This window comes from Nanorana parkeri, unplaced genomic scaffold (genome assembly GCF_000935625.1).
Source record: "Nanorana parkeri isolate BGI_ZX_2015 unplaced genomic scaffold, ASM93562v1 scaffold3, whole genome shotgun sequence".
NCBI lineage: Eukaryota > Metazoa > Chordata > Amphibia > Anura > Dicroglossidae > Nanorana > Nanorana parkeri.
This window is the reverse complement of record NW_017306271.1, coordinates 3,708,350-3,736,157: the sequence shown is the minus strand read 5'-3', so window position 1 is coordinate 3,736,157 and position 27,808 is coordinate 3,708,350. Positions and strand designations below refer to the sequence as shown.

The 27,808-nt window shown below is 41.8% G+C and overlaps 1 protein-coding gene across 1 annotated transcript in view; it reads left to right on the top strand.

Annotated features, from left to right (window-relative positions):
* The window catches only part of TRRAP (transformation/transcription domain associated protein), a 164,006-nt gene that overhangs the window by 2,355 nt on the left and 133,843 nt on the right, over window positions 1–27,808 (top strand). The window contains exons 3-21 of the mRNA XM_018571310.1: window positions 920–1,030; window positions 1,909–2,013; window positions 3,013–3,096; window positions 3,495–3,551; window positions 5,033–5,158; window positions 5,379–5,456; window positions 6,655–6,743; window positions 7,109–7,205; window positions 7,408–7,546; window positions 8,244–8,322; window positions 9,907–10,141; window positions 11,111–11,429; window positions 12,806–12,903; window positions 16,437–16,631; window positions 18,749–18,940; window positions 20,984–21,149; window positions 21,440–21,696; window positions 23,758–23,958; window positions 27,169–27,320. Of these exons, the coding sequence (XP_018426812.1) occupies window positions 920–1,030; window positions 1,909–2,013; window positions 3,013–3,096; window positions 3,495–3,551; window positions 5,033–5,158; window positions 5,379–5,456; window positions 6,655–6,743; window positions 7,109–7,205; window positions 7,408–7,546; window positions 8,244–8,322; window positions 9,907–10,141; window positions 11,111–11,429; window positions 12,806–12,903; window positions 16,437–16,631; window positions 18,749–18,940; window positions 20,984–21,149; window positions 21,440–21,696; window positions 23,758–23,958; window positions 27,169–27,320 (2,780 nt within the window). The remainder of the gene's footprint in view (window positions 1–919; window positions 1,031–1,908; window positions 2,014–3,012; window positions 3,097–3,494; window positions 3,552–5,032; window positions 5,159–5,378; window positions 5,457–6,654; window positions 6,744–7,108; window positions 7,206–7,407; window positions 7,547–8,243; window positions 8,323–9,906; window positions 10,142–11,110; window positions 11,430–12,805; window positions 12,904–16,436; window positions 16,632–18,748; window positions 18,941–20,983; window positions 21,150–21,439; window positions 21,697–23,757; window positions 23,959–27,168; window positions 27,321–27,808) is intronic.

The window sequence follows — 27,808 nt, the reverse complement described above, 5'->3', positions numbered from 1 at the left end:
TAAGATGCTCGGCGGGTTTTCGAACATGTCCGTAAGTCTAAAGTCGTGCAACCTTACTGTAGTAGAGGTCGCACGGCTTCCACACACCGTACGATCGAGGGATTTCCCGCGATTATCGTACGATTATCGTAAGGTGTGTGGGGACCTTAAGAATTGTTCAAAGAAGTTGATGAGGCTATCGCTTTTGAGTCCCCAAATTGTGCTGTGGGAATCACAGTTATGGGTGGGGTGGTATATGGCTGTTCTGACATGTACTTAGACTGTATTGGGGAGCAGTTTTTGATACAGTGCTGTTATTTACATACCCTGAGGCCATGCAATTTAGAACAGCTATGGAGCGCAGCCTCAGAACTGTCATGTCTTGAGGCTGTTTGCAGGTGAGTTGCTCCTAATCAGGGCTATTTGTTAACATATGGCGAGGCTGTGTTTCAGAGTTGTTTGGGTCCAGGGGCCTACATCCAAGTGTAAGCTTGGAGCCGCATCTACCAGCTTACAGCCGAAGCCTGCCATACATTTGTACACACGGCTTCACGCAACACCTGTGGCTTCCAGACGGGAACATCCAGGCGTTTGCCATGGTGCGCTTTTCTCTGCGCCCATGTGAAGTAGCCCTAAAAGAAGCCCTCATTCACCCCTGTATCCATAAGAATTGGTGAGAAATTTGTTTTCAAACTTCACTAAAATCTTAGATACTTTTCTATTACAACAGAATCTTGGCAGGCTGACAGTCCTCTAATATAAGCACACAGTAGATGTTTCTAAACTGTTGAACATGGACTGAAATTGAATTTTGGAGACTTTATATTTCTAGCAGCATCAAAGGTCAGGAACAGCTTGCTTAAAAAAGCCCATAGGAAACTAGGTGGCATAGGTGCACTTAAAGGTATTTTATTTTAATGGACTTTTGTTTACTTCTTAGAATGTCACCACATCAGCCCAGTATGCCACCTTCCTGGAGCATATTATCCCACGCTTTCTTACCTTCCTGCAAGATGGGGAAGTCCAGTTCCTACAGGAGAAACCTGCACAGGTAATCATTAGACTGAGTGTGTGAATACATAATTGGCCAACACAGCGAAGAATGGCTATGTTGTCTCAGGCTACTCTTGCATTTAAAGGAAACCTGTATCCAGAGAAATATGAAGGCTGACATTGCTGACCTCCTTTTGCAGATGATAGTTGCTTGGGTGCCTTTAGTCTTAATACTTTATGCACCTGGTAAAGCCAGCACTCCTGTACTTTCTCTGGGTCTCTGTTGAAACCTCTTTACTCAGTAAATTAATATTAAATATTGCATATATTATGTAAGGTTTATTTTTAGCTAGATGCTGGGCCTTTAAACGCATTTTGTCATTTTTGCCAGGCTAATCTTAACTGCTCTGTTGAGAAAAAAAAAACCTGTTAACGGATCCAGAGAAGTCGCTCATTCCTCTCCATCCTCCTTACTGCCTTCTCTGTTCAGAGTGGCAATAGAGTGTTCCAATTAGAGAGAGCAAATGGCACAGAAAACGTATAATGCTTTAAATGTGTAAGATTTTATATAAATTGTAGAAATAAATTAAATACATCACACGTTTAGACCTGAACAGTACAGTACATGTGTAACCTGCAAAAACAATCTGATATTGTCCATTGCAAAATGATGAGATTATCAATCTTGAGCCCGAAAAACATGTGACTCTTGGTGTGTATGTATGCGTGTGTGCGCGCAGTGAACGTTGCTGTTGAGTGGGCTGTGTGTGTGTATCTGTTAAGAGTTCACTGGGTGCTGAAAGGTAAACTGATAAGATCTGATTGCTTCGTAAGCCACTACAGGCTGAACTGGAAGGCTGCCGCATTGTAAGCCATTATAGGCTGTCCAGCAACGCTGTGCTACTTCCTGCTCTTATTTTATTTATTTTTTTACAGCAATTGCGCAAGTTAGTTCTTGAAATAATCCACCGGATCCCCACCAATGAACACCTCCGCCCTCACACCAAAAATATTCTGTCTGTCATGTTTCGCTTCCTGGAGGTAAGGTCAAATTAATGTTGTTTTTTTCTGATTTAATAATTCTATACAACGTATGGTTTCAATGAAATGTCTAGAATTCGATGTCCAAAAGGAAGTAGGCTGAGCCATAGGCTAATGTTTTTGGTGAATTATGGCATCTGTGATACTCTTTCAGTAGTTAAAAAAAAACCAAACCCTTTTAAAAGGGTAAGTCCACTTTCTCACAAAATGTGAAAAAAGAAACTTACCCACACCACACTGTCACTGCTCCCAACTCTACTGTTCATACACGCTATAAGTGCCCCCGCCCGCTTGAACTTTTATGCAGAGACCATTGCTTTGTAACTCAGGAGGTAAGCAAGCTTGGCAGTTCAGCTGTGCTGAAACTGTAAATACCATTATGCCTCTTCCTTTTGGAGTCATGCCTTTTGGCCTGTAGTCTTGCAATGCCTTGTGGGATTTGTAGATGCACAACAGCTGGAGTTTTAAAGTTGCCTACCCTTGGTGTAGCCATTTTAAATAGACCCGAGGCAGCCCATGGTGCCAGTTCAGTCCGTCGCTGAGATCATTGGTCACCTCTTGCTGATTTGCTGACATTTGCTATTGTTCGTTCCTTGGCGGCCCCGTGCTGATCTTCTTGTTTCAATACTTTTTGCATCACTGACCCAGTGCATGTATTCACATCAGGATTCTGGCCTTTTGCTGACTTTACCTGAATCATGTTTGTTCCATGTTAGTGATTTAAAGTAATGAGACCAGAAACTAGCATTTTTAGAAGAAAGTCAGCATTGGCAGCCTACATGTATATGCCAGTATAGGTCTACTTTAATTATCAGCGTTGCTGTTTTCCATGGTTCTGAAAAGAAAGGGATGGCAGCTGTGCTTTTGATGGATGCATCCTTAACAGTTTCAGGTTAGACTGGGCCTGGCTGTCTTCTGTTTTGATACGTGAAATTACTTATTTTTATGCTGTTTAAATGTAAATTAAAAAAGTAATCAATGTATATAATTTTCTTGTAGATTGAAAATGAGGAGAATGTTTTGATCTGTTTAAGAATCATCATAGAGCTACACAAGCAGTTCAGGCCACCGATCACTCAAGAGGTAATTTGCTTTGCCTAGTTATGTGGACTTATAAGGCTTGTAACTTTGTTATAAATGCTGGCTCATTCACTTTGGTGGGAAAGCCCATCTGTAAAGCTGTGGGTTGGCGCTCCATTGATGTGAATGGACGCTGTGGGTGCACATGTGCCAATACAGATTGGACTACAGTTGAAGACTTCAATCATATGCGGTAGAGTGCCAATCAGGCTGCACTGCCATGTTGGAAGTAAGTATATGCTGTAGTCAAAGTGCTGGGGTAGGGGGAATTGTAAAAGATGGGTGCAATAAAAGCTCACCTGTCCTGAAAGCTGTATGGCATGTTATCATCTTTTGTCACATACGTTTTTCTTGCCTTCTGCTTGTAGAATAGCTTCAAACTATTTATTTTTATTTTTTAGATTCACCATTTCCTCGACTTTGTCCGACAGATTTATAAAGAGCTTCCAAAAGTGGTGGTAAGTGTTTTCAATTCATGTCTCCATTTGCCTCATGTTGACTGTAAGATGCAGCACTATGAGGTATATGCCCTACCTACATGATAAGAGCATGAATTAGCACATCCCGACTAATATTTTCATTGACATGGTTTGTTTCAATTTTTGTGCACCTTGGAAGCCTCTGGATACAGTCCACTGCCTTTTAGGCCACTTTCAAACGGGCTGATCAGGAGAGGAACCGTTACCAGATCCTCTCCTGCTCACAGCAGTACGGAGTGGATGTCACCTCTGTGACGTCTGTACAGTTTTTCTCCTCCATCTTGGGATAGGGATTCGGAAGTAAACGGACATGTGTCAGTTTACTTCCGATCACCGCCAGTCTGGCACGATCCTGGCCGTTGAAATGGCTGCTGTTATCGATTTTTTGTTTTTCCAGACCTAGCCGGGGCTAAATAAGGTGTAAACAGACACACGGCTGCCCATAGACTTGCATAGAGCATCCAATCAGGTCCGGCTGAAAAACTGACAAGTGAACTCGATCGGACCTCTCGTGTAAAAGGGGCCTTAAGGTGGTAGGGCTTACTTTCAGCTTAGGTGTAAGTCAGGCTGAAGCTGAGACAAAATGTTGGGTGTATATGGGATCCAGGAACACAGGGGGTGCACAGAGGTCAGAATATTACCATAGGTTCTTGCAGACACCGCAAGACATATTGTTGGGTTTGCTTTAACACTAGACACAACAAAGTCCTCCCTTCTAGGCTATACTGACTAACCGGGTTGATCTCGTTTATAGGAGAAAGACACCCTAGACCAGGGGTAGCCAAACTCCGGCCCTCCAGCTGTGGTGAAACTACAAATCCCATGATGCATCTCTCTCCGGGAGTCATGTCTGTGGCTTTCAGTCTTGCAATGCTTCATGGGATTTGTAGTTCCACCACAGCTGGAGGGCCGGAGTTTGGCTACCCCTGCCCTAGACCTTTGCTGGTCTACATCTGTAGTCTAATATTTCCTTTCAACTTATTTGTGTAGAGTGATTTTAAAGCTACATCTTTCTTCTGACAAAACATGAAGTACCTTTCCCTAAAGTCTACTTATCTTTGTTTTCTGCAAGATGCACTGTATGACTTTTACACTTCACTAGTCAGATGTTCATCAAAGGATGCGATCTGGATGTCCCAGTCAGTAAGATGTTTGTCCTTTTTCATTGACTAGGATCGCAACCTATTTGTGAGGGCCCGAAACATACATTGTGTAACTCCATTTTGATCTGCATCAAGCTGGGTTAAAGCAGACAGGTGGTGACTACTGTTGACCACTGTCTTTCTTTAGTCCACTAGTTGAGTCACATGGTTTTATGATAAAGAACATCTAGAAGTTCTCCTATATCCGTAGGGCAGCTGTATACTTTGTACTGTTTTTGAATCCTTGTACAAGGGTACAGTTTTAAAATAAAGATCTATAAGTCTAATTCAATTTTGCTCTTTTGTTTCTAAAAAAAGAATCGCTACTTTGAGAACCCTCCTGTGATTGCTGAAAACACTGTTCCTGCACCTGAAATGGTCGGCATGATTTCCACCATTGTTGTCAAAGTAAATCCAGAGCGAGAAGATAGTGAAACAAGAACGGTAAGCGGGATGTTCAGTTTCCTTTTATCATTCTGCTATGATTTAAACTAATGAAGGCTGAATGGGGCTTGCAAAATATTTCTCGATTGGTAATATGATGTCCATATGCAGACATTTTTGAGTTGTCTTTCCTCCATGTAACTTACATTTTTTACTCTCATTGGCTGATGTTCTTAAGTCTGTGTCTTATTTGTGCTTGTCCAATTTTATTTCTGTACAGCACACGATCATCCCTAAAGGTTCTCTCTCCCTGAAGGTGCTGGCAGAGTTGCCAATCATAGTAGTTCTTATGTACCAGGTAAGACTCCTCTTCTTCAATACCAACGGTGACAAACAATCTGAACAAAGACATTTAACGGAGTAATAGCTCAGCGTCTGAGATGCTGTGTGTTTTTTGGTATGACACAGCTCTGAATTGGATACTCATGAAAGCATTGGGATAGTTATATTTAAAACCCAGTAGTACTTCCCATTGTGACATTTTTCTGTTGGGTTAATTTCTGACAAGTCCATAAATCGCTTACATACCGTAACTGCAAGGGCTCATGTACATGGGTGTTGTTTTCCTGTGTTTGACATTCATTTAAAATGCATGTCAAATGCAAATTGCTGTTGACCATAATAGATCAGCACTTGATAGTTTCAAGGCTGTGTTTGACCCTCTTTTTGTTGAGATGTATTTTTTTGGCAGCACGTGTCATATTCAGATGTTTTTGAACTGCAAGCAAAGAAGGTCAAATGCACCCATTCCCCCCCGACAAAAGCCTCACTTTCTATTCAAACCCACGCAACTCCATTTGCATGGAAAAAACTGTGTTTCATAAGAACACCTATCTAAATTCGCACCTAATGTTATTAATTTTTCTTTTTTATGAAGCATTATTTAGGCTTATATTTTGCCTTGTGTGCATCTGAGATTAGGGTGTGTTTTCTGACGGTGTATAAAATCTTTAGAGATGAGCCAAAATCTTTGATGCCACCTGTGATAGTTTGTGAAAACTGGCTCTTGGGGTTAGATCAACTAAGCTCCGGGGAATGCTTTTTAAAGCCCATTTCCACCTTGTGGAAGTATTTAAAAAGAAAAAAAATGCACCAGCAATGTACACCGAGTGAAAATGAAGCAGGCATATGCAGTTGCTGTATATGAACACATAAACTTACATTTTAGCTGTCCGCTTTATCTCCTCCGTGGCTCAATGTGAAATGGTCGCATGTATGATCTGCAAGCAGTTTGTGTGAATTAACACTCTCTCTCTGAGCTCTCCCCCCACACTCTCTCTGAGCTCTCCAATTCTGCAATGTGAGTCATGGAAATGTGCACATGTATAATCACTGCACCTCTTCATTACTACAATAAATGCTAATCACTTACAAAGGTGGAAATAGGCTTTGAAGATTATGCCTCTCTCATTGCTAAGCATAGTGTTGTATTTTGATGTGGTGGTGGTACTACTTTTTGTTATGTAATTATTTTATCATTATTTTTTTATCTGCAGCTCTACAAGCTAAACATTCACAACATGGTGTCTGAATTTGTCCCTTTGATCATGAGCACAATTGTAACCCAAGTTTCCGCCACTGCCAGGTATTTGTGTGTGCTTGTGCCAACTCTTTCCTTGTAGCCTGAACATTTCTCTCCAATGTCAGCATGGCATGGGGAAATTGGAAATGTTGTTAAAAAAATATTCTCTTTTGACTGTGTTGTTTGAATCTACTGCAAATTTAATTTACCCAGCTGTTACACGTGTGTTATTTGCCATAAGGATTATTTTTAGGAAAAAGCTGAAAATAATATTTACAGCTAAAAACAAATCACAATGATCTCAAATAATGCGTTATAACTCAGTAAATTAAGCCTAATAGAAATCTAGGGGAAAAAAAATCTGTTTATTTTATTTCTAATTTGTTGTCATACTACGTTGTAAATATTTATTGTGATTTAACTTTTAGGCAGCACAAGTTATACAACAAAGAACTCTATGCAGATTTTATTGCTGCCCAGATCAAAACATTGTCTTTTTTGGCTTACATCATAAGAATCTATCAGGTATGTTGGATTATTATTATATTCATCTAGTATGTCTTGTATGTACAGAGTGTTGTTTCAGTGGCTTTCCTATGGATCAGAAACATAAAACTTACACACAGAGGCTGAACTTGATGGACTTGTGTCTTTTCTTAACATCATCATCATCATCATCATTATTATTATGTAACTATATTTAGGTATTTTTGTGTTTTTTGTGCAGGACACTGTGGCAAAGCATTCCCAGCAAATGGTTAAAGGCATGCTGCAACTGCTTACCAACTGCCCGCCTGAAACGGCTCACCTCCGGAAAGAGCTGCTCATTGCTGCAAAGCATATCCTCAGCACAGATTTAAGAAGCCGTACGTAACCGATTTCTGTTTATTTAATGAAATCCCCACCTATGCAGATTTCAATGAAACTCCTGTAAGCACAGTTACACTTTCTTACCAACAACCGGTTTGGTTTGCCAATATTATCTTGTCCCCCAATAAACCTTTCTCTTTGCCATTTCCTCTGATGTAATGCGATTGGTTGCATCGTTTGTGACCTTCTCATAAAGTTGCATTTCTGTATCTGGGAGTTATAGTATTGGTTGTATGTTCAGTGTATGGAGTACTTGGCAAGCAGATTTACATGCGGGAAAGGCTTGTAAGTGTAATTGCTTGCTCTAGCATTGGCTTCCAGTGGCAGATACCAGAGGGTGCGTTAAACCACAAAAGGATTAGGTCTGCTTGTATTAGTTTTGAGGCATCGCGAGCAAAGAAAAGAACAGTGAAGCAGCATCTGGTCAGACCTGCAGAGAAGTTTCTCCAGAAATCTATTATTACAGTGTTAAATTGTTTGGATGCAGTAAGGGGTCATTTTTAATATTTTCAGATTTAGGTGTGCTTTAAAACTGTGTTTGTGGTAGTGTACATAGATATAGCACATATAATAGTAAAGTAATAACTGGGAAATACAATGATTATAATGGTGGTACATGGCTGATCAAACCTGTGAAAGGACAACATGTTCAACGTTGAGAAACGCTAAGAATTTTCATTATTGTACTTGCAGAGTTCATCCCTTGCATGGACAAACTCTTTGATGAATCTATCCTCATTGGTTCAGGTTACACAGCCCGGGAGACTCTCAGGTATGTATGCATTCTGTTTTCAGTTTCTTTCTTGCCATCAGTGTATATCATTGTTCTATAATTTTAAGATTAGATGCATCTGTGACGACATGGTGATCAGTTTATAAGTTAAATGTGTATTGGTGTTGAGTTGTGTTTGAGTGCGTTATGCTGTGTGACCTGGTTAGGGAAAGACTATCAGCACCATCCCTCGTTATCTCCCATTGTTCTCTGAGGGAGCTCAGAACAATGACATTCTGGCCAGGCTCCTGCTATGGCCGTCTGGAGTTCGTTAGCAGGTGGACACCTGTGGTGTTGAGCAGACCGATGGTCTGGGAGGGGAGGGGGGATGTGATGGGATTATATTCTGATTTCATCACTTGCTGTATATAAGTTTGTGCAGTTGCTCAATAAATCAGAGTTTGTTTTCCCTACACTCGAGCCTTGGCTAGTGACTGGGGAAACTGGGAGCTACAGATCAGCGGGTTCCAATATCTCCTCAGCAAGGAAGAAGACAGCGGCGGACATACTCATCCTGAGTACGGGGGTCCGTCACAGCATCTGACTGGAACTAGATATGAGGGTACATTTTTTCACGAGGCTACCCTTTGCTCCTTTTTCAGAGGGCCTAAAGCTATTTGTGAAAAATTCCAGCCCATGCAGTGGCCTTATGTAACTCTAGAGTCTACATGATCTTCCTTCAGCATTCAAATGTACAGAGCATTGCAATAGGACAGCTTGGTTTCATGAGACATGTTGGTCTGATGGCCATCTTATGTGTGGCGTTGGCAATTCTCTCCCACCAAGCCAAGGGAAGGAACACACTGCTGCACAGATCTCACAAGATTTCAGAGGAAGGGAACAAGAAAAGCAAATATGTCCAGCATGTTGTCCTTTTCTTTTTGATATCCAAATATGGCTGATTTTTAAAAGTGGAACTGACAAGCTACAAAATGTAAGGCAACCACAGCATTGAAAAGCTGGGACATTGTGGCACCTGCAAATACTTGTATTATTCTTCAAACCCTCTATATCCCCATCTCAATGCTAAGCTCTACCCATGGTCATTTAACTGTTTGAGCTTCAGTGAACAGGGGTGGAGTGGGACTTAACCAACGTGGGCAGCCTGAAATTAGAATCTAGGGCGCTCCATATAGGCACAGGGATCAATTTAAAAACCAGCTTGGGGACTTTCAGGTTCCATATGACACCTGTCTGCAGCATTGTTGTTACCATTGTAAGGAGGGGAAGGCTCACCTGTTATTGGCACTGAACTCAGGTCAGTTCTCCCCACACAAGCAGGCAGCACCTGGTAAATTTTTTTGTTTTACTCCACATCAGCCAAAACCCCTGTTGCCCCTTGCCATGTGTATGTGAGAAACCTAGGTGACACATACACAATCCATCTACCAATGCCTCGCACCATACAAACACGGTTTGGGGCCAGGTCTGGTCCACTTAAATAAATTACGCAATGTGAGAGGGTAAGTGTAATTTTCTGTATACATGCCAAATAAAGACACAATACTTATTAGGCTGCTGTTGGGTATCTTTCAGCTGAAATGTCAGAATTTGAATGTTGTCTCCATGTTTTTTTCCTCACAGACCATTGGCATATAGCACATTAGCAGATCTTGTACATCATGTCCGACAGCATCTTCCATTAAATGACCTATCTCTGGCTGTCCAGCTCTTTGCCAAGAACATTGATGATGAGTCCATACCTAGCAGCATCCAGACCATGTCCTGCAAACTACTACTGAACTTGGTGGATTGTATTCGCTCCAAGAGCGAGCAGGAAAATGGAAATGGCCGCGATATTCTCATGAGAATGTTGGAGGTAACGGTGGAAATTGTATCATATTATTTTTGCTGCAAAGCTTTTAAAAGTGATAGGGCACTTGATATATGGTATGTTTAAAAAAGCTGCCCAGCTCTCTTAGACTCCTTTCCAAACATTGCTGCAAGTACCAGCTCTGCTCAGGAAGCAAGAACAATTTTGATTAGAGCAGTATTGGGTGGGGGTGTTTCGGACCGCAGGAGAGCTTGTGGGTGAGAGCTGCGGAATGGCTCTCCTATTTTTTAGCCTTTGCTGCAGCGTTTTGTCGATAAGAAAAAATAAAACGTCATATTACTGTATATGCAGCCTGACAGTAATAAATTTAAGAGGGTTCAACTGGGCTATTATTTCTGATCTGCTCTGTCTATTGACTAAGTGTGCAACCAATCACAAAATGGTGATGGATTTATACAAAAAGGATTTGCCAATTGTACCATTGTACAAGTTTTATATTTTGTTCTATTTAGACATTGTAGTTAAATAAATGAAGCTGCAAAGCCTTATACTTTGAGTTGTACATCATAAATGTTTTTGTATTGGTATTGACAGCATTGGGCCTGTGCTCAGCTGAACTCTCCAACTTGGGTTCACAGCCCTACTTCTGTCTGTGAAGGAATTAGCAGATGTTTATGCTTTGATAATTGAGATGCTAAATAGCTTTCAACAGGTCCGGGGGGCGGTGTATTAGTCTCTGACTTATCATAATCTACAACTTGCCAGGCTTAAAGTACACCTGTCGTGAGGTTTATATGCATGTTGCCATTGCTGGATTCTGTGTTGCTTCGGACTTTAGAGGCAATGGACAGGAAGGTGCAAATGAAAGTCAGAGAAAAGTGAGAACTTCTTATGGCTTCACTTGTTAAGTGACTCCGTGTTGAAACCATTTTTTAGGCAGTGACATTACCATGGATTTGTGTACCAATTTAAATATCTATTAATCGGTTTTCTAATCTAGTCATTTTTGTGCAGGTATTTGTGCTAAAGTTCCACACCATCGCCCGCTACCAGTTGTCAGCAATCTTCAAAAAGTGCAAGCCCCAATCCGAGCTGTGTGCAGCTGATGCCATCTTAGCCAGTGTCCCACCAGCTGCTCCTGCCAATGCTTTGCCTGCTGCTCCCTCCACACCTCTTACCCAGGTTCCTCTTCTGGTCTTTGACAAGCAAGGAGATAAAGATAAAGAGGACAAGCAAACCTTTCAAGTGACTGATTGTCGGAGCTTGGTGAAGACTCTGGTGTGTGGTGTGAAGACCATCACTTGGGGAATTACATCATGCAAAGCACCTGGAGGTAACTTTCTCATTTCGTACTATGACAGCTGTGCTGAGACTACAACTCCCAAGAAGCTTCTGCCAGATGCTGGCGATATAACAGGATTTGCTAGAACACATACACTCCTCTACATCGAGTACATGTTGTGCCAATACAAAGGCCAAAAACAACATTTTCATTATGCCAGCTTACCAGTTCTTAGATATGCTGCCTGCATTTAAGGAAGTCCTATGAGGTGAGTGATTTCCAGTCATCCTCATAGTTAGAGCCGACCTGTGACAAAGAAGGTGGAGTGCTGAGTGGAGGAACGGATGGGGAAGGGGCGGGCACAGCTGGCTCTGCCTCTAGATAGGCAGAGCCAGCTGTCATTCACGCAGCTGGGTGGATCTCAACAGTATATCGCAGGCAATAGCTCACTATATGCTGAGCTTTGGGTTACGGGAGGATGCTAGTATATGTCCTCCCATGACCCTAAAGAAAACTATGGGGAAAAACACTCTAACCCATAGTTATCTTTTAAGTACAGCAAATAGCCATTGATTTTGACAGAAATGTGACTTCCTTGTCACTTCCTGTGAGCTGACCGGAAGGAAAAAAACAATCGGATCTACCTTCTGTAAACTACTGATCTCCTCACCCAATGTAATAGGTATGAACAAAGGCAACCATGTTTGAAGTACAGCCTGGGGTGAAAAATCATGGACTTCTCCATAGATAGAAAGCAGGAGTGAGCGCATTCACCCAAGGACAGGAAGTGTTTGCAGGATTACAAGGTGAAAATAAAATAAATAAAACACCTGAAAAAAAAGAGTAATGCAGCCACCTCATGTAAGAACTGACAAGCTGCACTATATATAATTTTTGTTTTTAAGGCTCATTCAGATGGACATACATGTTTGTATGGTGCGTATGCCTGCAAAAAGGCCGATCCCAGAAGGGACACATGCTGCGTGTAAGTTCTCTGGGAGGACGTGGTTGCACATAATTACACGCGGTCACACACAGGTCTTTTTACATACGTGCTAACTGTATGGACCTGTATGCCCTTCTGAATGAGCCCTTAGGGTCTAGATACACTTTAAATATGAATTATTTTGGTTCCCTTTACTTACAAAATGCTGTCATGTTATGCAGCACATTGTAGAGTACATGGAACCATTTGTCTTTTGTTGTCCAATAGATAAGATTTATTATCCTTATTATAGTGACACAGGCATATACGTGCTTACTCTAGGTTTGGTTTATAACCAGCTGTAAACCTAAAATGGTTAGGAAGTATGAGAGTACAAAGCAGTAGTGATAAGCAGGTAGTCACCATCTTTTTTGTTATTCATCTGTGCTGTATTTGGGTTACTTCTCTTTTTCTCATAATGCCCTCTCCTCTTCATTTACAGAGGCTCAGTTTGTCCCAAACAAGCAATTGCAACCCAAAGAGACCCAGATTTACATCAAGCTCGTGAAGTATGCAATGCAGGCCCTAGACATCTACCAGGTAATGTGTACTTCTGGAAATGTAGTACAATGAACTTCTGCTATGTTCCTAATCACTGGAACGCGCTTGGCTTAGGATAGATGCACATGACATGGAAGGGAAGGGAGAAGCGCTGCAAGCCGAGTAGGGAACAGGGCGATTTTTCGCTGAACCTTGTAAGGGGGGGGGACGGGGGGCTGGAAAACTGGGAGCTAATATAAGTTCCCAAACTTCCGTGGTTAGTCCAATTAGTTTGAGTGTGGTCCCAAAAATAAAAAACATCAAATTGTGGAGGTAGATGAAATGGCGTGTACAAAAGGAGAAAAACAGAAAAAATCTAGGGACTTACCCTTAGGTAAAAGATATTACGTGGTCATCGACGGAGGGTGGAGTTTGATGATGCTGGTGTCGCACGGGTTCCAGTTTGCCAGGAGTGATGTCTGTTCTCCAAAATCTTGTAAACGGAAGTTGGCGAGGAGGTGTAGGTGAAGTATTCTTTGCTTTGCTTGCCTAGGGTGAGGGGTGTTTGCGGGATCAGTAGCGAGGGGTAGAGGTGGATGGTTGCGGTGTCTGCAGTATCTTGACTGTGACTTTGTGTTGGAGGGATGTCTATTTTCCCATAAAATAGACATCCGGAGGTAGATGAAATGTACACGCCATTTCTGTACAAGGAAACTCAACATATCTCCAATTTAACCCCTCAAGTGTAGCGCTGTATCCTGGCATGCTGTCCTTTTTAACTTTCCATGCACATGACATGGGCCTTCTGTATCGACAGAAATGGTCAATACACTCAAATGCATATGTTTAATGGCCGTTTTTAAATTGGTTGATAACTTGCTTGTTTTTTTAAACTTTGTATGAACTTTTAGTTTTAAAGGTAAAAAATCACAATACAGGTTATAATACAGAATTTACAGAAAATTATGGCTGTTCTAAAGAGAAAGCAGGACTACAGTTGATGATCTTGCACTCTTTCTTTCTCTCTTAATCTGCATTTTTGTTCTCAGTAACCCAGAAAGTACTAAAGTCAAAGACAGCCAAGCATCTGATACTCTTGGGAGATCAGCATTAGTTCCCATATTTCCTAGTACAGTTCCTTTAAAACTGCACTCCAGGCAGATCTAAAAGCCACAAATGAATGCAGCTCTGTAACAACTAATATATCCTTTATTTGTTTTTACCTTAATTTGTCTTGGATTCACCCTCTTGCACTCCCTGTAAGCAGTGCTCAGGAATCTGTTGTGTTGCCAGAGCATGTGGATAGGGGAAGGGAGCATAGTGATAAAAGCTTATCAGTGTGATACTTTACCATTCACTGTCCAGTCACAGGATGGTAGCAGAAAGGGGACCTGTAAGTAAAAGTGATACTGCAGCAGAGAAGCATCAGTTCCTTCCCCTGCCAGACAAGACTGTGTATGACAGAACTGTGTAAATCTTATTATTGGGAGGACAGATATACAGATTCTTTTGGCAGGTAAAACAGCTATCCTATATACACTCACTGGCTACTTTATTAGTAGGTACACCTTCCTAGTACCGGGTTGGACCCTCTTTTGTCTTCAGAACTGCCTTCATTCTTCATGGCATAGGTTCAACAAGGTGCTGGAAATATTCCTTAGCGAGTTTGGTCCATATTGACATGATGGCATCACTAAGTTGCAGATTTGTTGGCTGCACATCCATGATGTGAATCTCCAGTTCCACCACATTCCAAAGATTGAGGTCTGGTGACTGCGAAGGCCATCTGAGTACAGTGAACATATTATCATGTTAAAGAAACTGGCTTGAGATTTTAGCTTTGTGACATGGCGCGCTATCCTGCTGGAAGTCCAATTCTGCTGTCCCATTTTGACAAGCCCTTGCAAATTGAAGCCTCGGTTCCCTTTTCTTGGCTGACTGGAGTGCCACCCGCTGTGGTCTTCTGCTGCTGTAGCCCATCAGCTTCAAGGTTGGACGTGTCGTGCATTCAGTGATGCTCTTCTGCATACCTCGGATGTAACAAGTGGTTAATCGAGTTATTGTTGCCTTTCTATCAGCTTGAACCAGTCTAGCCATTCTTCTCTGACCTCTTGCATCAACAAGGCATTTCTGCCTAAACAACTACCGCTTTTCTGCACAGAGAATGGTCTGAAAAAGAAAAAATATCCAGTGAGCGGCCACTGGATATTGTCTCTTTATCAGACCATTCTCTGTAAAACCCTAGAGATAGTTGTGCGTGAAAATCCCAGTAGAGCAGCAGTTTCTGAAATATTCAGACCAGCCCACCAACAACCATGCCATGTTCAAAGTCACCTAAATCCTCTTTCTTCCTCATTCCGCTGATTGGTTTGAACTTTAGCAGATTGTCTTGTCTATGTCTACATGCCTAAGGGCCTGTTCACACGACGTCCGTTTTCTGTGCTGACCGGATCCGTATGCTCCTGCACTTAAAATGCATCCCTATGTGTTTTATGGGCTACAGTTCTCACGTGCGCAGTCCGTTCAGCTTACGACAGAAAAAATACTGCATGACACATTTTGTCCGGTCCGGAAACGCACGAACGCGGCACAAACGCATCAAAGACGGAACGCAATGCAGCTAAGCAAAAAAAAAATAGTATTCTTGCTCCACTTTTTATGATGTCATACGACATACGAGTAAAGGAAAAAAAATGTATCCGGGTGACCTCGCAAATCCTCATACAAACTCCAGAACTGACCCTTGGAGTCCCGGAGCCTCAAGATCGGGTGTACCCAATAACGACTTCTCCTGCGGGCTCGTTCTCTGCAGATTGCTGTAGCCAGCACCATCAACATGCCTGCAAACATGTGATACATGTCTGATCACCAGCTTTACATACACAAAGGGAAGTAGATGTTCCGAGAGGGCGGAAGTGACCTCAGAGGAAGAATCTGCATACTGACAGCCCCACGGCTAAAAAAAAAAAAAATTAACTGTCAGCATCCGGACCGAAAACGCACTGCATCAGTAGCACTGCTTCTGCAGATCCGCACCTGATCAGGACCTGATATCATGTGAACAAGCCCTTAATGCACTGAGTTGCTGCCATGTGTTTCCACTGAGTTGCTGATTTTATATTTGCATTAATGATCAGTTGAGCAGCTGTACTTAATAAAGTGGCCAGTGAGTGTATATTTTGTCTGTGTATTTAGCTGTTTGCCGGGAGTTCAGCTTTAAGAATACTGACAGGAAAGGAACATTTTTAAATTCTCAGTAATAGAAAAGTTAATTGAGGCTTGGCTCATTGTATTACTACAGATTTGTTTGTTTTCTGTCAAGGACTGTTCTAATTATTCATACATTTCTTTGTGCTGTAGAAGGTTTCTCTGACATACTGGAAACATTTTTAAGAGATAACGGAGTGCTTTTTTTGTACAAGCTGTTTTCCTCTTGTAGCTTATCTCTTATTTAATTCCTGACTCCTTTCATTGTCTAAGAAATAAGATACAAGTCTCTTGTTTTATAATTTGAATTGCCTGATGCCTCATTCTTCATACTGTTATCATGTTGTGAATATGTTGCCCAATAAAAATATTATTGTATATTTCAGGTCCAGATAGCTGGAAATGGACAAACTTACATCAGAGTGGCCAACTGCCAAACTGTACGCATGAAAGAGGAGAAGGAGGTGCTGGAGCATTTTGCTGGTGTCTTCACTATGATGAATCCGCTGACCTTTAAGGAAATCTTTCAAACTACAGTTCCCTATATGGTGGAGAGGATTTCCAAAAACTATGCCCTCCAGGTGAGTGACTAGACTAGAATGTAATGTTGATGGGCAAAAAAAATTGAGTTACGGTAACCTACTATTCCTAATAAATTTTTTAAAAGTTTTGTTACATTGCAAAGGCACTTCAGTGGCCGCACCTCTAGAGGTCAATGCTTTTCAGCCCAGGCTGGGAAATTTAGCTATTTTTTATATTTATTCATAACCACCCGTCCAATCGTAGCTATTCTACTTGTTAGAAAGCAAAAGTAAGCATGTGGCTACTGTACGAACCTGAGAACTATTAACCCTGCTTTTGTTTATATATTTGATTGCCATTATTTTCAGGTGTACTTTAAGAAGCTAGTCCAAGCTGCCCTCAAAAGCTACTTGAATCCACCACTTCCTGTCTGGTGAACCATTACAGTTAAGCTGGACGTGCACTGTTATAATTTTGGCAGATTCACAGGAATTGCCCTAAACTCTTAGCAGTGTGTGGCCTTTCTGCTTGGCTTTTGTTAAAGGAGCTTAGCTGAGAATTGTTGCAGCCAATCATCTATAGTCACTGTTAAGGTATTCTTCCATCCACAGTCTATGGCGTGGATGGAGAAATCTGTATAGTGTATGGACAGCTTAAGTGAGGGGAAAGTCTTTCTAAAGGTGCCCATACACCTTACGACCATCGCAAGACTTTTGTCTTGCGATGGTCGTATGCTCATTAAAAGCCCGTACGATCTGCCCACCTTGGACGGGCAGATCGTACTTGCGATCATCGGAAGCCCGCCCCGCTGAGGGGCGGGCTTCTGATGACGGCAATGCAGAACGGGCAGTGTGCGCGTGCGCACACCGGCCCGTTCCGCAGCTATCGGGCTAGCAGGCTAGAAACCCGCCGAGAATCGTACGATTCTCGGCTGGTTTTCAAGCATGTTGGCTCGACAAAAGACGTGCGACCGTACAGTAGAAACGGTCGCACATCTTAGTTCACACTGCTCGATTCTCGTACGATCGCGGGATTTCGCCCGATTCTCGTACGAGAATCGAGCAGTGTATGGGCACCTTAATGGAGCCCTAGACAGGTGTGAATAGTCATAGACAAATCCACCAAGCACCAGACCCTCCACACCTCAGTAGCAGAGTTCATGGCTAATGGTGATACCATAGTAACTTGTATAAAGAGAAAGCCAAATAACTCCAATATGTACTAATTGAAAACACCATACTTTCACTTTATTTGTGCTTTTACATTGAAATCAGAAAAATGGGACCTGGTATTGGTTATTGAAGGTTGAGAACTTATCTGACCCTTCTAAATGCAGATTCACTTGTATCATTACAGCTGCAGCGAAGTAGTTTGATTAACCTTTAGGCACCTTTCACATGGGCTGATCAGGAGGGGATCTGTGCACGGAACCCCCTCCTGGTTAGAGCAGTATGGAGCTGATGTCACCGCCGTGACATCCGTGTCTGTACAGTTTTTTCCTCCACCGCTACTGAGTCTGCCGGAAACCCATGTTGGTCTATAGGAAATCCAATGTAAGCGGACATGAGTCTGTTTACATCGGATTTCCCCCGATCCGGCATGATCAGGTCCGGCGAAATGGGGTGTAAACAGATGCCTGTCTCTTTATACCAGGCTGCCCATAGATTTATATTGTGCATTCAATCAGGTCCGCCCTAAAAACTGACATGCAGACTTGATCTGACCACCCGTGTGAAAGGGCCGGACAAATCCCTGGAGCCAGGTAGCTAATGCTACTAAAAATGTACAGCTAACGCTTAACTTTTGAGTATTTCTGTAGTTGTCCATGGAGCTGGCTCTTAAAAAAACAATAAAACTTTCTGCTGGCACCTGGATTAGACCTACTGGCTTCTAGATTTCATATTGATTTGTCCATTCCTGATGTAGAGTTTATTTAAAGAAACCCTATGCATACAAGTTACTCCTACATTTTCTCCTGAATTGACCTCTCCAGGAGTGGTTGGCAATCAAAGAAAAAAACATAAGCAGCTTGCATTGTGAATGAAATCTGTGGTATTGAATCAATTTTGATCCTACCAGATATTTGTACAGCTTTAACAGTGGCCGCCGCCAAGCACTAGGGACCTTTCTCTTTGTTAAGTGATGTTTAATTTGATTGAGCGGCTTGTTTTTCTAGATTGTTGCCAATTCCTTCTTGGCGAACCCCACCACGTCGGCCCTGTTTGCTACCATCCTGGTGGAGTATTTGCTGGAAAGACTTCCGGAGATGGGATCCAATGTCGAGCTGTCCAATTTGTATCTCAAGCTGTTCAAGCTAGTGTTTGGCTCCGTCTCCTTGTTTGCTGCAGATAACGAGCAAATGCTTAAGGTGAGATGATAAATTGCCATTCCACCAAGTCTTTTATTGATAAACTCCTGCTTGATATTTTTTGTAGTATTTTGTATTTCTGCACATCAGATGACATTTTAAATTATGCTTAAAACAGGTTTTCCTATGCTGTGAGAGGAGGAGTAGACTAGTGGGTCCACCTACCCTTTTACACTGTCTAGTGAAGTCACTGCTGTTCTTTTCTTTGGGGGCTTGTGGGAAGTGAACCACTAAAAATTACAAGCATAGAAATTGAGGTATGCTTCAGCCAGGAATTAAAATGTTCCTAATATGCTCATGGGGGAGCATATCCCACTGGCTCAGCAGCAATTTTTCTATTGTGTTATAGTTATACCACCACTCTGCTTTTTGTCAATAATCTGGTGGTGGTTTAGGAACCCCTTTTGTTTACCGGTTTTCATTCCAGAGAGGTTTCTAAAGGCACCCATTGCAGGCTTATTGTTTCTTGCATTCTAAAAGCCTGTTGTAAGAACCAGTATTAAGTTATTGAAGTAACTTCATCATTGCCATCAAAATTAAAAGCTTCATTTGTATTTTAAATCTATTTGGTCTTGACTAAAAAGAGAACTATGAGATGAGTGCTTTTCACTCACCTCATAGTTCTAGCCGACCTGTGACAATGAGACTGTCACAGGTCGGCTCAGTAGATCGGGAGGTGAGCGAACATATACCGGCGTTCGCTCACCTCTCGATCCTGTCACGGCTCTCTGCCTGGATCCTGTCTGGATTCCCCCCTCCCCGCTCTGATCCGCCAGCGCTGACTGGCGGGGCGGGTACAGCTGGCTCTGCCTCTAGATAGGCAGAGCCAGCTGTCACTCACGCAGCTGGGCGGATCTCGACATCGATGTCGGGATCCGCTTCAGCTGCGGCGTCTCAGTATACCGCGAGCTGTAGCTCGCGGTATACTGAACTTAGGGTAACGGGAGGATGCTAGTTTGTGTCCTCCCGTTACCCAAAGGAGAACAATGGGGAAAAACACTGACCCCATAGTTCTCCTTCAAGAAAGGAAGTTTCACAACATAAGCATCAGGAGTTAGACACACGCACCGCGCATGTGATAGCCTGTCTTAAATCTGGCTACATTAAACAGTTTGGTAATCAACTGAGTAGGCTATGACTTGAGCATGGTGGTAGTTGTTCTGAGACTTCATTAGCAACTGACTGATTTTAGGGCTGCAACCAACTAATCGATTATCCGATAAAAATCTATAAGGAGAATAGTTGTCAACTATTCTCATTGATTAGTTGGTTGGATCCCCTAGCTCTCTCCTCTATGCTTGGGAGGAAGGAACACCGAGCAGTGGGCGGGTGCAATAGCCAGCCTGCTATTGGCTATTGCAATTTGATGTGGCAATTAGCAGGCTGGCTATTGCACCAGCCCACTACCTGCTGTATTTACATTCAGCTTCCGTGTGCCACTGGCAGCTGTCATTTCCTGGCTGAAGCTATTCAAGTGCCATGTGCTTACAATCCAATTATTCAAAAAAGAATTATAAAAGGTGGGAAAAGTCTTTCCATTTTGGCCTGACAATTCTGCTGCGAGAGGTGCATTCATTTTATTGGCACCCCGAACGCACGGTACCGCAATGCTGTGCGTTCCAGTGCAGTGCGATAGCAAAAAAATTGCATGTAGTTTTATTCTGAAGTAAACTTTGTTTGTAACACTGCATTTGTGTATTTTATTTTAAATTAAGGATGTTATTTATTTAATATTTTTAAATCCGATTGATTGAAAAAATTATTGGCCAACTAATCGATTATGAAAATAATCATTAGTGCAGCCCTAGACTGATCACATTTGTTGCCTGGAATTACACTACGAGCACAATTATAGGCCAAGTACTAGCTGTACAGAAAAAAAGGAATATATGACCTGTTATTACTGCTTGCTTAGAACTTTATGCTCTTGTTGGTATACAACGATCTGCAGAAATCCATCATACTTTTTTGACAAATGATTGTATGCTAAAATGCATTGCCCCCCAACTCGGTGTTACTTTTCTCTTTTTTTTTTTTTTGCAGCCACATTTGCACAAAATTGTAAACAGCTCAATGGAGTTGGCTCAGACTGCCAAGGAACCATACAATTATTTCTTGCTGCTCCGAGCACTCTTCAGATCTATAGGAGGAGGTAGCCACGATCTTCTGTACCAGGAGTTTCTGCCTCTGTTACCTAACCTACTGCAAGGTCAGTCAAAGCCCAGATTCTGAATACCTTTATGGGCTACCAACTGTTCTTGCATTTTGCCAGATTTAACCTGGAGACATTACAGTGTCAGCTTCCTTATTCATAAAACATCCAGAAGTGTCCGTTTGTTCTTCCAGGGTAGCAAGCATTGTATGGCTTGTATGGTCATTTTATGGCACATGCATGTTATGTCTCTGCAGATCCCAATGCAGAAATACTAACGGGTTGTTTTTTTCTGTGTGCATTATTTCTACAAAGATTGTCCCTGTAACTATATCTGTTTCTTTCAGGGTTGAACATGTTACAAAGTGGCCTACACAAACAACACATGAAGGATCTTTTTGTGGAATTGTGTCTCACTGTTCCTGTTCGCTTGAGCTCCTTATTGCCATATCTTCCTATGTTGATGGATCCTTTAGTCTCTGCTCTGAATGGCTCTCAGACGCTTGTCAGCCAGGGTCTAAGGACTCTGGAGTTGTGTGTGGATAACCTGCAGCCTGATTTCCTATACGACCACATTCAGCCTGTCCGTGCTGAGCTTATGCAGGTAATGTGGACTGCTATCACCAGGGGGCAGTATCGGTTTATGAAAAGCAGGGGCTTACTGAAATGAAATTGGTCTGTATTCCCAGTTGAGAAGACATTTCAGTTTTGTGTCTGGAGTGAATTAAATGGTGTTTTCTGCGCATTTGTTACTTCGGAACACAATGCCGAGTATTACAGAAAACATTGACATTTTCCGTTAATGGATCACCTTGATTTTTAAACCTCTCCAATCACAGAATATATAAGGAAAAAAATATATTCTCCAAATCAACTATTATTGTAAATAATAAATCTGGAATTAATATGAGTCCCATCCCTGGCAATACACTATTCACAGCATGATGGGGAATCTCTCCGCCAGGTAGATTTGCTGCAATCGCTGTTTGATCAAGATTTTTCAGCCCTACAGTGGTTTTTGGTGGGTGGTTTTAGTTTTATATTTTTGTTTTGTTGGATTTCTTATTAGTTATGTAAATTTTTGCCTGGCTAGTACACTGACCAGCTGGGTTCAGTAAGGGTTGAATCGCTGACCAGGAACAACTATGCATATCTGTAAAGTCAGACACTCTTATTTGCATGGGTATTCCAGGTAAAGGTTACAAAGAATCGAAGCAGGAAGGTAAACATAACAGCCAGGTAACTAGCATTTGCAATATGAGAAGTAACAGTGGCAGCTTACAGGTCTCTTTCAGTGAAGATTTCTTTAAACTTCTAAATTATGTACAGTACTGACCTGTACACAGCAAGAGATTGGAAGTGGGACTGGCCACTCTTTTGGCTCATTCGGTTGAATATGTAAATTTCTGCATTCTCTGTTGAGTCACCTGCTGGCTGTTGAGGAATATGTTGTATTTGAAATTTAAGATTTTCCTTTACACTAAGGGGTGTATTTTCTAGAAATCTTGCAGAGCCATTTGTCCTGTGCAACTGCATGTACATTCATTCTGTGCAAATGGGGGCAAAATGAATGTTGCTAGTATATTTTCTTTCCACTTGAAGTGTAATATCAGAATAATACTAATATTATGGTCTCTAGATGGCGCCAAGGATCATAGGAAATATACCGTGCTCCGCTCCTTCTAGTGGCCATAGTGTGCTATTTCCCTGATATTAAATTCAACCTCCAAAAAGAAAATATACTAATAAAATTTGTTCTTGCCCCATCTGCACAGAACAATTGTACATGCAGTTACACAGAACGAATAGCTCTGCAAATTTTTTTATAAACATATCCCCTAAAGATCTTTCCATAATAAAGACAATATATACACAACTGCAATATACTCCTTTCAAATCCAACCTCTTGTTTTGCCTTGTACATGAGCTGAAAATGATGGATCTGATTGAAAGTAACAGATAATAAAATACATTGTATTAGCTCAAAAGAGATGGCGCTTCAGCACTTAGGTCTTGCCACTTAGCCTTTCACATCCTTCTTTCTAGCTTGATTGGGATACAGAAAAAATAAGTTTGTTTTGATATGTGCCAAGTATGGTGTTATAAGATTGCTAAGGCACTGGGATATAAAAACACTTAAAGGAGAACTATGAGTTGAGTGCTTTTCACTCACTTCATAGTTCTAGCCGACCTGTGACAATGAGACTGTCACAGGTCGGCTCAGTAGATCGGGAAGTGAGCGAACACATACCGGCGTTAGCTTACTTCTCGATCCTGTCACAGCTCTTTGCCGTGACAGGGGGAGGGGCTGGATTCCCCCCTCCCCGCTCCGATCCGCCAGCTCTGACTGGCCGGACGGGGGAGGGGGCGGGTACAGCCGGCTCTGCCTCTAGATAGGCAGAGCCAGCTGTCACTTACGCAGCTGGGTGGATCAAGACATAATTGTCGGGATCCGCTTCAGCTGCGGCGTCTCACGATACTGCGAGCTGTAGCTCGCGGTATACTGAGCTTAGGGTGACGTGAGGACGCTAGTTTGTGTCCTCCCGTTACCCTAAGGAGAACTATGGGGAAAAGCCCTAACCCCATAGTTCTCCTTTAACATTGCCTGCTGATAATGTTGATATTAAAATGGTTGTTTGAAGGGAAAATGTTTCCATTATTCTAGGCCTTATGGAGGACCCTTCGTAACCCTGCAGACAGCATTTCTCACGTGGCTTACAGAGTCCTGGGAAAATTTGGTGGCAGCAATCGGAAAATGTTGAAAGAGTCGCAGAAGCTGCAGTATGTTGTGACTGAGATACAAGGGCCCAGTATTACAACGGAGTTTGCAGACTGTAAGGCTTCCATTCAGCTTCCGATGGAAAAGGTGATGTTTCGTACTCTCTTATAGAAGTCTATTTGTAGGTGCTAGTAGTTTCTGTCAATAACCTAGCCTTGTTAAATAATGCACGGGTCCTTTTATTTTTGTTCAGTTGATTCACACAGTTCTACAGTGCCCTTAGAGCCATTGAGGTCAGTGTCAACCCAGGTGGAGCTTGCAACTGATCCTTCTGCAACAGCCATGAAAGCACACATAGAGACCATGTAGGCAAAATAAACATATACAGTAGATCTCTACTATACATGCACATTTCTGCATGTTTTCTCTCTTTCTCTTTAAAAGCTCTGCAAGTAATGAAAAATATCTGTTGATCCTGCAAGAAATCCATTAAGCTCCTAACAGCTTGTGCATTTTGCCTCTGTTGCAATGAAGATGGTACTTATTTCAGATGATTGCAAAATGAGCAAACAATGTGGCCAGGCATTAGGCAAAGTGAATAGAATTCTGTGGTGCATCACTAGAGAGATCACCAGTAGAGGTAATGAGGCCCTGATTCCCCTATATAGATCACTAGAGGGATCACCGGCAGGGAAGGAGGTTCTGATTCCTCTATATAGATCTTTAGCTATCACTAGAGGGATTACCAGCAGGAGGAAGGCGGTTCTGATTCCTCTGTATAGATCTTTAGCTATCACTAGAAGGATTACCAGCAGGAGAAAGGCGGTCCTGAATCCCCTGTATAGATCTTTACCTATCACTAGAGGGATCACCAGCAGGAGGAAGACTGTACTGATTCCTCTATATAGATCTTTAGCTATCACCAGCAGGAGGATAGAGGTCCTCAATCCTCTATTAGATCTTTGGCCATCACTGGAGGGATTACCAGCAGGAGGAAGGAGGTCCTGAATCCCCTATATAGATCTTTACCTATCACTAGAGGGATCACCAGCAGGACAAAGGCGGTTCTGATTCCTTTATATAGATCTTTAGCTATCACTATTGGGATTACCAGCAGGAGGAAGGAGGGTTTGATTCCTATGTATATAGATCCTTAGCTATGACTAGAGGGATCACCAGCAGGAGGAAGGAGGTTCTGATTCCTCTATATAGATCTTAAATTACACCTCATTTCGAATAATGTGTCAGTTCTAGAGAACTTACAAAAAGATAATGATATGATAGGACAAGTCCAGAAATGGGCAACAGTTGTACAATGTCTGAGGAATAACAAATATGAGCAGAAACTGCAGTCTTGAGAAAAGAAGGGAAAGAGGGGATATGATTGAAAGTAGTATTCAAGGGGTGGGGGGCGCAATATTCTCAATATGAAGGCAAGATGAACAACCAACATATGGGGACATGACCTCAAACGAGCAAGGGGAAAGTTCAAAACTAACCTTGGCAAGTATCTTTTTTACTGAACAGAACAAACTCTCCCAGAAGTAGTTATTCAACAGTAAGGAAATGTCAGGATGCCTGGGACAAATCTAGGGGAAAAGGGTTAAAAAAAAATTAGATTTAAAAAAAAAAATGCAGACATGGTGGACCACTTGTTATTTTCCTGCCATCATTCTTCTATATTTCTATGAATTCTGTTGTGAAGCGAGAGTTTAATTCTCTTTACACCATTTAAAAGGCTTTGTATGATACTACCCCAGAGGCACACGGTGATATTTTGTTTTGTTATGATCTTTAAAGGTCAGTTTTAGTTCACATTAATTATGGTTTAATCAAGTATGAAATTCATGCAGTGAACGTTTTAAATGTCTTGACGTTCCTCAATTGGATTTAGTTCAGGCACATTTGTAGTATAAGGGAAATAAGCGTGGTTACCAATTTTTTAGGGACGCTCACCCCTTATAGGTATTGCTGAGCAAAGGAGACTGAATTAAATGGTATTTGTGGATTTAAGAACCGTGATCTTAAATAAAAAGTATGTATAGTGTTTTTTTACTGATTTATCTGTTTATAAATGCAGACCACTAGAAACTAGACAACCAGAATTATGTGTTGCCTGTGCCCAATCAGATTCAAAACCATTACGAGTTAGTGGAAGCCATGCTGTGCCTCAACTTTGACAGCTATGACATGCTGATGAGAATTGGCCACACACACTTCCTAAACACTATCACATTTCTATAACCCTAAAACACTGGACTCTTAATCTACATGTGGTTTTTACAGCAAGGGTGTTTTTTTTTCTAAAATCACTTTTAAGGTTATATGGTCCACATATAGATAGGTCTTGGTGGGGTTCCTCTTTAATTGCGGTTCCCTTATCTGATTATGATCCATCATTGTAAAGCCATGAGTTTTCTTGCAGCAACACCTGCTGATGAAATCTGTTGTTGCCTGACAACTGAGATATATTGACTCATTGATTACCATTGTATATGCATGGTCAGACTTTAGTGCATGGAGCATTGGAGATTATTTCATATTACTACACGCATAGGTCAGAATCAGGTTAGCGGGATGTCCTGTTTTTACTACAAAGTCGCTTTTAAAGTCCAACTCCAAAACCTTTTCTATAGTTTTTGATCGGGGAAGGTTAAGAGCCTCTGTCCATTTTTTTTTTTGCTACCCGTTTACCTGTTAGATGGTTTCCCCCTCACTCCTATCATGGCAGAAAGTGATAGTAGATCTTTCCAATGGGGACACAGACAAAAGCAAATTTTAAGAAGCGTGAGGAAAGGTTAAAACTTCTGTGTTTATATAGCTGTCTGTGCATGGGCATACATCACAGGGACCTTTTTGACATGTTATGAGGAATTTGGACATCTTCACTCAAAGTTCTCAATTGTGGTTTCCCTGTTAGATGAAGTACCAACGCTTCACCTGATCTGTATCATGGCATGTAGGGAATCATGTATCCAGAATACCCCCTCCCCGCATATTGCTTTTTTTATGCTTATAAGGCTAGCATTTGCCAATCGCGTTCTTATGATGATCTTACCATATTACCCTGCATGTGGCACCCACCATGGAGATGCTGGACTTCCCATTGCGCTATGTATAATAGAGAGGAGCCAGAAACAGGATTTTGTTATAGGTACTGTGCTGTGACTTGCCTTTCTGTATTATGCTTGTAAGAAAGATAGGCCTGCAATCTACAGTGCAGACTCATGAGGTAAAGAAAGTTTCTCATAGAAAGTTTGGCAAAGTTCTGTTCTTTACACAGATTTCCCAGGAGACTCTGGCTGCGCACTCTGTTTGTTTTTTGACTCTGATTTAATTATTGTTTGCTCTCTTTAGGCCATCGAGACAGCCTTGGATTGTTTGAAGAGTGCAAACACCGAGCCTTACTATCGAAGACAGGCTTGGGAGGTGATCAAATGTTTCCTGGTGGCAATGATGAGTTTGGATGATAATAAACATGCCTTGTATCAGCTGCTGGCACATCCCAAGTAAGAAATTATTTATTTGGCATGAACAAAGTCCAAAAGGCTTTAGAGAAGCTAGAATGGTTTTTGGTCAATTTTGTTGATATTTTTTGAATATGTACAAGTTAATAAGTGGATATTTAAATGCCGCTCTTCTCATTACTTCTTTGAAAAGTTCACTGATCACAGATTTCTGATAAAAGCGATCAGGAGTAACTGTCCACTTTTGGTTTGTCTCTCGTGTCAGTACTTCATGCAGAGCTTCAAACCTAGGTAGAGTTGAACACATTTATAACAGCATAGTAAAAGAAGAACTGTAGAAAATGTCTTCAGCCAACTCCAGAGTGCCACATGTCACTACACACAAGAATAAATAAAGGCAAAAGATTAGTAATACTTACCTGTCCGGCGGGTGGTGACTCCAAGTTACAGCGGCCTTTGGTATCTGACTCTTCCAAGTGTGACAGATACCACCTCCACCACTGTGCACATGACTTCTACTCACCAGCTGT